The sequence below is a fragment of the Marmota marmota genome, unplaced genomic scaffold, assembly GCF_001458135.2.
Source record: "Marmota marmota marmota unplaced genomic scaffold, marMar, whole genome shotgun sequence".
Lineage (NCBI taxonomy): Eukaryota > Metazoa > Chordata > Mammalia > Rodentia > Sciuridae > Marmota > Marmota marmota.
In genome coordinates, this window is record NW_025999900.1 from 23768685 (window position 1) to 23779828 (window position 11144).

At 36.3% G+C, this 11144-nt stretch overlaps 1 protein-coding gene across 1 annotated transcript in view; it reads left to right on the plus strand.

The window, feature by feature from the left end:
* Positions 1–11144, plus strand: part of Ralgapa1 (Ral GTPase activating protein catalytic subunit alpha 1) — a 234592-nt gene continuing 223448 nt past the window's right edge. Inside the window, exon 1 of the mRNA XM_048798440.1 lies at positions 1–580. Coding sequence (XP_048654397.1) covers positions 475–580 — 106 coding nt within the window. The 5' untranslated portion in view covers positions 1–474. The remainder of the gene's footprint in view (positions 581–11144) is intronic.

Below are 11144 nucleotides of genomic sequence, written 5' to 3' on the forward strand. Positions count from 1 at the left end.
CACTACTGCCTCCGTTTTGGCTTCTGCAGGGTCTAAGCTGCTAAAGAAGCTTTAACCTAAAGGGGGCCTCAGGGAGAGAGGAGTTGTGGTGCTGCCGCCGAGAGCTCCACCTCCGTGGCTCTGGGTCCCGGGCAGGGGCCGGGCCTGTGGCGGTGCGCGGCGGCCGCTGGAGGCAGGCGGCGGCGGCGGCGGCGGGCAGCCAGCCCGGGTCTCCCTCGTTCGGTGCAGGTCCCGGAGAGGGAATCCGCCATATTGGAGCCGGAGCCGAAGGTGCCCCGGAGCCGCAGCGCGAGGCGGGTGGAAGTGACGGCCCTGGCCTTCACCGGGAAGGAGTCGTCTCTACTGGGGCCCGCAAGGCTGGGGAGTGAATGAGCTACTTGGGCTAGGCTCTTCCCCGCCCACTCCCTCCACTTTCTGCGGCCGGGACTGGGCCGGGAGGGGGCCGGAGCCGGCTGTGTAGGCGGCAGTGGCAGGATGTTCTCCAAGAAGCCGCACGGGGACGTGAAGAAGTCCACCCAGAAGGTGCTGGACACCAAGAAGGACGCATTGACCCGCCTCAAGCACCTGCGCATCGTCATCGGTGAGGAGCGAGGGGTGGCGGTGCCGAGGCCTAGGTGGCCCGGCCTTCCCCTTGGGGGCCTTGAGGACTCTCCCTCGAGACCTGGCGCCGTGCGGGAGTGGAGGGCTAAGCGTCGCCTCTGCAGAGACGCGGAGGGCTGATAATTTGGGGACCGGAAAACTTAGCACTCCGCAAACGCTTAATTACCATTAACACAGACCTATCCAATTTGGGTTAATAGTCTGAACTTATTTTTAAAAATTAGTATTGCTCTAAAAACTTAGATCTTTAAGACTTTAGGGAGACTTGTGTTGTGGATCATTGTGCTTTAGTGTCTATGTTTGCCAGATGACTGATTACTGCCATCCCCACCCAAATGAAAAGAAAAACAAAACCCTGTCTCAGACAATGCAGTCCTTAATCTTTCAAGTTTTTTGGCTGATGAGGGCAGGAGGAAGCAGTTATACTTCTTTGGGAAGTGGGTGGTTCCCAAAAGCTTGTGGGGAAGAGCCCCGCCCTTCTGTTAGTGCACCTTGTTCATCCTTACTGTCCTTTAAAGGGAAAACTATTATTAGTTATAGAAAGCAAGGTAGTTTATTGATTCCTTTGCTTGTTGAGATTTGTATAGAATTTTCTTTTTACTTAAAATTTTCTTACCTAAGTCATTTTGCCCTCCACTTACAGTTTTGCTGACAGACAAAACATTGCTCTTGAGTTTTGGATATAATGTTAAATGAATCTTTTGGATATTTGTTCAGTTAGAAGGCCTATGAGGGCTGTAATAATGCTTTTGAAACCTCTGGTTCAGTACTTGGGTTTTTTTCGGATGAAGAAATTTGAGGTAAAAAGGAAAGTTATTTTGCCTGCGTTGATTTATAGAATTAAGGACGACTGAGTTTAGGACTTAGATGCCTGAATTTTAGTTCATTTGGGTGTCTATCTTCATTTGGTCTACCTAATGAGTTTTTGTTTTGGAAAGTGACCTTTATTGAGTGATATAAATAAGTCATTTATATAAGGTGTATGTTTCTCTATTGTTTACTCATACTACCTGGATACTACCAAATATATCGAACATTTGTATGGTGCTTTACAGTTTTCAAAGTGATTTCTCAAAAATTATCATAATCTTTGCAATAACTCTAGAGGTATAGATATTATCATTTATTTTTCACAAGTGAGAAAGCTGATTTGAGACTATTAACTGGTCATCTAAGCTGCTAGAAGGTTGAATCACAACTGGAGCCCAGATTTTATGTCTCCAGCTTATTTTTTACTACATTTATGACAACTAAACTTTGTCACAGTAAATTGTTATTTATTCCTGTGGAATAGAAAGAAAACAGTTCAATCTAGGTTAGCAGTGCCAAAAGCAGTCTCCTTTTCAAGAAAATGTAAATCTTCTAAATATGGTAGAGATTGTGATCCTTTTGTTTTCATTCTACTTGAGAGTTAAGTAATTCAACAAAAGATTTGGCTAAGAATGTAACAGAGAAAGTGTATGTGTAAACATAGAAGATGTATTACAGATACTGGCATTTTGAAATTAGATACTTACTGGAACTTGATTCCTACTTGGGACAAGCTGTAGGTTTCATAAATGCAAAGTGGTAAAATTGAGTTCCAAAAGAGTATTGAGATTTCCTAAATTGACTGCTATAGTTCTTTAGTTATAGAATAATTAAGGAATGGTTTATTTATACCTCTTTGGCATAGAGAATTTTTCCCCCCAATCTGAGAGACATGATCACATGTGTCAGATATTTTGTAGGTCCTAGCTTCTTCAGTTTGAAAATAATTTTTAAAAAGGAAAAAAAAAACAACCCTTTTGCTTTTTAGTAATTATGGACTTTTTAAAGTGGAGAGTGTACTGGAGTGTGTGTATACACACATATAAATATATATCCATATTCATGTATATGAACATTTACATTTATAATATCCTTAGGAACTTTCAAATGGTAAACATTCTGCTTTCAGATTTCTTGCACTGTGAGTGGAGGAGGTCCCTAGAGACTATATACTTCGGTAGTTTTAGAATGTTAGTTCTCAAGTAGGGACATTTTGCCCAATAGGAAACAATTCACAATGTCTATAGATACTTTTTCACAACCTGGGGAAGGTGCTCCTGGCATCTTGTGTACTAGATGTTGCTAAACATTTTACAATGCACAGGACAATCCTTCACAACAGTACTTGAGTCCTAAATGTCTATAATGCTGAGGCTATGATACTTGTTAAAGCACAGAGTACAAGATGGACCTCCAAATTCTGTAATTGGTCTTAATATATCAATCAGATAAAACTGTTGTGTATTTTTAAATTGTTACAAATTATTTTATTTGAAATAGGTTAATAAATCAAGTGGGATAGAATAGGATGACAAAAGATGAACAATGTCTTAGAAGTATGCCAATTAGGTGTCTGATTTTACAGATGGAAGAGGCACTTTAAATCCTTTTTGGAAATACTTTTTTTTTTTTTTTTTTTACTTAAAAGTAATTTTAATATTTATAAATTCAGTTGATTATAAAATTTTTAAAAAGGAAAACCCATTGTATTCTCTATTATTGAATGCTATTTCACTAAGTGATCTTAAGGAAAAACATACGTTACTACCCCTGAGCCTTCTTCATTGTACCCCCAAACCATGAGAATTTCCTTCCCTGAGTAAGTGAGCTTCCTTACCATAATGGCTTTGCTCTGGTGCTGGGAACTATGCTCTCTGATTGGGTTTCTCACCTGGACTAACTTTAGTCTCCATCATTTCTTTAGCCAAGTTTTGTTTGTTTTTGCCTCCTGAACTTTTCCACATCCAGTTCCTTCTCTTCTCCCAGGAGAGTGTTGGTGTCCACACCTGGCCTGCAGACATGCAGATTTATACACACAGTATTGCTGGTTCTAAGTAGGGTTTTATTTTTTAAAAAATATTAAAAAAAAATGTTTTTGTAGTTGTGTATGGACAGAATGCCTTTATTTTATTTGTTTATTTTTATGTGGTGCTAAGGATTGAACCCAGCGCCTCACACTTGCTAGGCGAGCTCTCTGCCACTGAGCTACAGCCCCAGCCCCGTAAATAGGGTTTTAAATAAGGTAATCACAATAAGGAAACTATTTTACAAAGTAATTGTGCATTACCAGTTATATAGTCTTCTTACTTTTGTTAGGTCCTATCTGAACTATGTTGGACCAAACAAAACTGCATTCACTTAGGGTGTTTGTAGGAGTTCAGTACTTCCAAATAAATGAGAACATAGTCATAATTTAAATGTCTTGTGAAAACCTTTTTCCTGGCTTATGCTCCTACCATGGGATAATTTCAGTTGAATGCATATAACTTGATTCTGAAGAATTTAGATTTAAATCTGCTGTTTATTGTTTTGATATTTAATTTGTAGGAACTAGAAGTCAGGGTTTTCTTAAAAAAAAAGCCTTGTCTGGTTTCTAAAGCTTTGTGGTATCCTTTTTTACTATTCTTCCTCCTATTTCATAACAAATATCCTTAAGATAATGATAGCAAATTAGCAATTGTAAAGTGACTAAAAATGCTTGGCTTATAGTGTGTATTGACTAAAAGTTAATTTGCTTCTACTTTAAGATAGCAAGCCAACAATTCAGTTCTCTTTATTTAAAAATAAAAAGATAAGTGCTTATTTGGCTAAAAATAAATTGTTAGATCATTGTTTCTTTTTTAAAAAATATTTATTTTTTTTAGTTGTAGTTGGACACAATACCTTTATTTTATTTATTTATTTTTTTGTGGAGGTGAGGAATGAATGCAGGGCCTTGCACATGCTAGGTGAGCATTCTACCGCTGAACCACAACCCCAGCCCAGTTAGATCATTGTTTCTAACAGCTTGATATATAATCTGATATAGTAAAACTGCACATATTTAGAGTTTGTACAATGACACTTATACACTTTAGGAAATCATCATAGCAGGTGAGATTAAAGTTATCTGGACAATCAAGATAAACAGCCAATGACTGGCCTATAGCTAAATGGTAAACATGTGCCTGCCAGGCATGTACAAAGCCTTAGGTTCTATCCCCAGCACCTCATTAAAGAAAGAAAGAAAAAACATAAACATAGCCAGGTAAGCAAGATAATATATTTATAATCTCCCCAAATTTCCTCATGTCCCTTTAATTCCTTTCTTTCCACCCCTACTTGCATCCCAGTCTCAGCAACAACTAATTTATGGTTACTCTAGAAAAGTTTGTGTTTTCTAGAATTTTATATAAATAGAATTATACAGTACAATCTTTTTTTTTTTAATCAGGGGTTGAACCCAGGGGTGGTGCTTAATTATGGAGTCACATCCCCAGTCCTTTTTTATTTTTTATTTTGAGATAGGGTCTCACAAAGTTGCTTGGGGCCTCTCTAAATTACTGAGGCTGCCTCAGCCTCCCAAGTCACTGGGATTACAGGCATATGCCACTGTGCCTGGCTCAGTATAATCATTTTTTGTTTGGTTTCTTTTACTCAGCCTCATTATTTGAAAATAATCTATATTGTGATGTGGTATGTCAACAGTCAGTGCTTTTTTATTCATCATTATATGGCTGTACCACAGGTTTTTCCATTCATCTGTTGATTGGGGATGTTATAAATAGAGTTGCTATGAAGTATACTTGTTGTGTAGACACATACTTTATTTTCTCATGGATAAATACCAAGGAGTGGAATGACTGGGTCAGATGGTAGGAATTTATGTAATTTTTTAAGGAACTGCAAAATTGTTTTTCATCATTTTATATTTTCAACAGCAGTGATGAGGGTACCAGTTCCTCTGTATATGCACCAACACTATTCTGTATGGGCAGTTTTCTTAATTTTAGTCTTTATAATGGTTATAATTAATATTTTCTGATGTCTAATAATGCTGAATATCTTTTTTTAATATTAAATCACACAACACATTTTAAAGATATCTTTGTTTTGTTTATTTATTTTTATGTGGTGCTGAGGATCGAACTGCTGCAGTCCGGCTGCAGCAAAATAAGGGGGGCGGTGTGACGAGCAACTTGTGTACATTGATACAGCAGGAGTGGGAGCCGTTTATTATAGGACAGGAGGGGTATATATACATTCCACACAGCTTATCTTAATTAACATAAACTAGATACAGCAGTCAACCAATAAGGAATCTCCACACTTAATGGCTCGCTGGCATTACTTCACAAACCACTCCCTCTGGCATTTTGCCAGGCGCCATCTTGACTTGTTTACAGACCCTAACATCGAACCATTGCCTCACATATGCGAGGCAAGCGCTCTACAACTGAGCTACAACCACAGCCCCAATGCTGAATATCTTTTCACGTGTTTGTCATTGTGTAGCCTCTTTGATGAAGTTTCTATTCAAATCATTTACCCATTATATACACACACACACACACACACACACATATAGTATTATATACATATTTAGTTGCAGATGGATACAGTGCTTTTATTTTGTTTATTTAGTTTTTTTATGTGATGTTGGGAATTGAACCCAGTGCCTCATGCATCCTAGGCAAGCGTTCTACCACTGAGCCCCAGCCCCTCATTTACCTATTTTTAAATTGAGTTTCCTTTCTTATTCAATTTGGAAGTTCTAGGCACTTTAGACAAATGCTTTACCATTGAGCAGCCCCTGTATATAAATGTTTTATCAGATCAGTAATTTGCAAAGATTTTTTTTTCCAGTTTTGAGTTGTCTTTTCATTCTCTTAACATTTTGTTGTTTTTTTTTTTTTCAGCTTATAAATAAGCTGTTTATTGTGGCTTACATCATTCTTTTTTAACATTTTCATTGGAGGAGTAGAAAAGCTCAATTTTGGTTAAATTCACATATCACCTTTTTTATGTTTTTTGTTTGTGTTTTTTGATAATGTTATTTAATATCTTTGCTTAACCCAAGATCACAAGGATTTTCTTTCATGCCTTCTTCTAAAAATGTTATAGTTTTTCAGTCTATTTAGGTCTGTGATCCATCAATTTTCTCCCCAATGCTGGGAATTGAACCTAGGGCGCTTACTACTGAGTTACATCCCCAGTTTATTTATTTATTTGTTTTTCTAACATGGTGAAACAGGTCTCACTAAGTTACCCAGGCTGGTTTGGAATTTGCACTCTTTCTGCCTTAGCCTGGTGAGTAGCAGGGCTAACAGGCACCACCACTATGGCTGGCTTGAAATGGTCTCTTTATCCCTGAATTGTACTTTGATATTATATGCATGCTTTTGCTTTCATTTGATTAGTATTGCAGTGTGTGTGTGTGTGTGTGTGTGTATGTATGTATATATCCCCATCTTTTTAACCCATTTGAGTCTTTATATTTAAAGTGGGTTTCTTATTGATAGCATGTGGTTGTCTTTTTATAATCTAATAATCTGCCTTTTAATTGAGAGGCTTGGATGAGTATATTTAATGTGATTATTGATATGGCTAAGGTTGAGTCTGTCATCTTGCTATTTGTTTTCTATTTGGCTTATCTGTTTTAGTTCCACTGTCCCCGCTTCTCTTTTTTCTCCCCCTCTCCTCTTTCTTTTGGATTAGTTGAGTAAATTTCATGATTAATCTCTTTTGTTAGTTTACCAGATCTAACCTTTTATTATTCTAGTGATTGGCTTTGTGATTTATAGTTATGTATTTTAACCAATAAGAGTCTACATCCTTAAGTGATAATATAGCACTCCTCATAGAATATAAAATCTTTGGGCTGGGGCTATAGCTCAGTGGCAGAGAGCTTGCCTAGCATGTGTGAGGCACTGGGTTCGATCCTGAGCACCACACAAAAATAAATAAAATAAAGGCATTTTGTCCATTTATAACTACAAAAAAAAAAAAAAGAGCCTTAATTCCATTTCTTTCTGGAGCCTTTAAACTTTAGTTGTCATACAGTTTACTTAAATAAGTAGCTATCTTTTAAAGATTTTTAAATGATTAAAAAGTCTTATATATTTACCCATTTAGTGCAACATTCATTTTCCTTTTCATTCCCATATTCATTTTCCTTTGCATTCCTTTGCATAGATATATATTCTGTTCAGTATAATTTTGTTCGTGCTAGAAAGACTTTAACATTTCTTCTGCAGTGATTGTTGGTGATGGACTCTTTATACTTTTGTTTGTTTGAAAATGTCTTTGCCTTCTTTATTAAAAGATATATTTGCTTTGTCTAGAATTCTAGGTTGATGATTTTTTTCCTTTGTGTTTTAAAGAGTTTATTCCACTGTCTTTTTGTTCCCATTGTTTCTGATAAGAAATCTTATATCAATCATCTGTATCTTATTCTATGTAGCATCATTTTTTCGTCTGGCTGCTTTTAAGATTTTCTCTTCATCACTAGTTTTGAGCAATTTGTTTATGATATACTTTGGTTAGTTTTCTTCATATTTCTTGGCTTGAGGGTCATTAAGCTTTTTGGATTATTAGGAATTTGGAAGTTCTAGGCACTTTAGACAAATGCTTTACATTGAGCAGCCCCTGTATACAAATGTTTTATCAGATCAGTAATTTGCAAAGTTTTTTTTTTCCCCAGTTTGAGTTGTCTTTTCATTATCTTAACATTCTGTTTTTTTTTTCAGCTTATAAATAGTTCTCAACAAGTTTGGAAAAATTTTGGCCATCTTTTTTTGGGGGGGAGGGAGAGATTGAATGTATGGGCACTCGGACCACTGAACCACATCCCCATCCCTGTTTTGTACTTTATTTAGAGGTAGGATCTCACTTAGTTGCTTAGTGCCTTACTTTTGCTGAGGCTGACTTTGATCCTTCTGCCTCAGCCTCCTGAGGTGCTGGGATTACAGGCATGTGCCACTACTCTCTGCCTGGCCATCATTTTTTCACTTATATCTCCCTTTCTTTTTAGAACTTTGTTTATTAGTATATGGAAAATATTAGTATTAAATTAGCATATTAAAAATATTAGGGGGGATTGGGGTTGTAGCTCAATAGTAGAGTGCTTAACTAGCACATGTGAGGCACTGGGTTTGATACTCAGCACCACATAAAAATAAATAAATAAAATGAAGGTATTGTGTCCATCTACAAAAAAAAAAAAAAAAGTATTAGGGACTGGAGTTGTTGCTCAGTGATAAGAGCACTTGCCTAGCATGGATCCCCAGCATCACAGGAAAGGAAAAGTAGTGTATTGGAAAGTGTCAGCACTGATATTCTTTTCTTGAATTCTTTTTTATTTTTTACTATTTTCTTGAATTCTCTTTTTATTGATGTTTTAAATTCACTCATTTTTTTCCCTGCTATACATAAAATCTGCCATTAATCCCATCTAGTTAATTTTTCATCTCATAATTTTTTGAGACAGGTTTTTTTACTCAGTATTATGTTGCCCAGATTGGTCACAAATTTGTGGCCTCAAATGCTCCTCTTGCCTCAACATCCCAAGTGCTGGGATTGCAAGTGTGCACTACCACATTCAGTTTTGAGGAAGTTTTTAAAAAATGTCACCTATTATATGTCCTCTTAACTTTTTAATATATGGAATAGGTATTAAAATGATTTAGCACATTTCTCTGCTAATTTTAAGATCTGCTTCAGTTCTAGATTAGTTTCAGTTGATTATTCTCATGCTGATTGTTTTATTATATCTTTGTATTCCTGGTAATCATTGGATACCTAATTGTCAATTATAACCGCCCCCCCCCCCTTCTGGGTATTTTTGTATTACTATATATTTTTGAGCCATTTTTTAGGGTGCAGTTAGATTACTTGGAAATAATTTGATCATTTTGGGTCTTGCTTTTCTTATTTGTTAGGTGTTATCTAAAGATTAATAATTGTCTGCTATGATATGAGTACCTTCTTAAGCATCCTTTCTATCACCACACACATTAGGAGGTTTTGTTTTGTTTTGAAGTCCAGTTCTTAGAAACAGGCACTGTTCCTGTCCCTGTGTGAGCACTTGGTACTGTTACCTATAAATCTTTTACATGGTTCTTTCTTTGTCTTAGATTCCTTACAGGTATACTGTGATCATACTTGAAGGGGATCCTCTTCAGTTTCTTGGTTCTCACTGAGTGTAACCAGTCTCCTCTTCGGTGCTCTGTCCTGTGAACTCTCATTGCCTTGGTCTTCCTGAATGCTCAGCTCCATTTTCTCAACTCATGGAATCCATTGGCTCCACCTAGATTCCCTTTTCTTTCACCATGGTTTGGAAACTCTCTTAAGGCAGTAAGCTGGAGTGGTCATAGGGCACACCTTGTTTATTTGTCACCTCTGAGTCATCACTCTGCTCACCTGATATCCATGTCTTTTTCTGAAAAACAAAGGAAAAACCAAGAAACAGCAGTTTTCAACACACTGGACATCAGATGGTAATAATAAAAGGTTCTCTTAAGTGAATGAGACTAAAATTGGCTCATACACAGCCACTTGGTTCCCATGTTTTACTTTTTTGTATTTAGAGTAGAAATTTGTTATCATAAATTGATTAGTGAAAAATATCTGTCTTTCTCAGTCTGAATATATTCATGCTTGTATTTGGGAATGTTTGAACTATAACCTGCTTATAAAAATAAGCTAATTTGGTATATTCTTTTCTATTTTTAAAAGTTTGATAAGCAGTTTTAGTAAGTAATCCTATGTATGACATTGATCCTTTACATGCTTTTTTTGTTTTTGTCTTTGATATTTATTCTTTAACTTGAAACTTACTAATTTGAAAAATTATTTTGACTTCATTGAATTACTTCATACTTATGTATTTATGAAGAAATGATTTACTGTGCAGATTATTGTTATAAACAACATTACCAATTAATCTGCTTACTAGAACAAACTGTTTCAAATACTATAAGTCAGTTTTGCATTAACATTTCATCTATTAAGGATTTTATTGCACCTAAAGAATTATACTTGGCTCATTGAACTAAATAAAATATGGAATGAACAATTAATGGTAAACAAGGACCGAGTAGCCACTGTTCAAAGAAAGAAACATTATCAGGTTCCAGAGATGAGCTGATTACAACTAAAAGGCATTGAATTTGGTTCTTAGATTTCCTGTCAGCTAAGGTGAAAAGAGAAACATGTTATGTTTCTTAGAAAAGAAAGCATCCTTCTTTGTTTGTTTTTATTGAAACATTTTTTTCTTGATTCATATCAGTCACAATTTGTGTGTCATGTATATGTGTTCGTATGTTAGTTCTAAAGTCTCTTCTTACTGAAATATCCATGGTATACAAGTAGATCTTGGAGAAAATAGAAAGATGGGTGATTATTTTGTCTATTTTGGCAAATGGCATCATCATCTTCCTGGTTAAAGATAGTGTGGTAGAAAAAGAAAAATTGATGTTTGGACATTTGGATCTTTCATATCTCCCCAGCCAAGTTCTGTACTTCTTTGGTCTTATAATATTTAATATGTTCATTTTTTTCCTTAAATTTTTAGGTGGGTATAGTAGAACATGCGTGTAATCCCAGCAACTTCGTAAGGCTGTCAGGAGATCCTAAATTCTACCCTCAGAAATTTAGCAAGGCCCTAAGCAACCTCGGAGATGCAGTCTCAAAATAAAAAATTAAAAGGAATTAAGTACCCCTGGGTTCAATCCCTGGCAACCCCCCGCCCACCC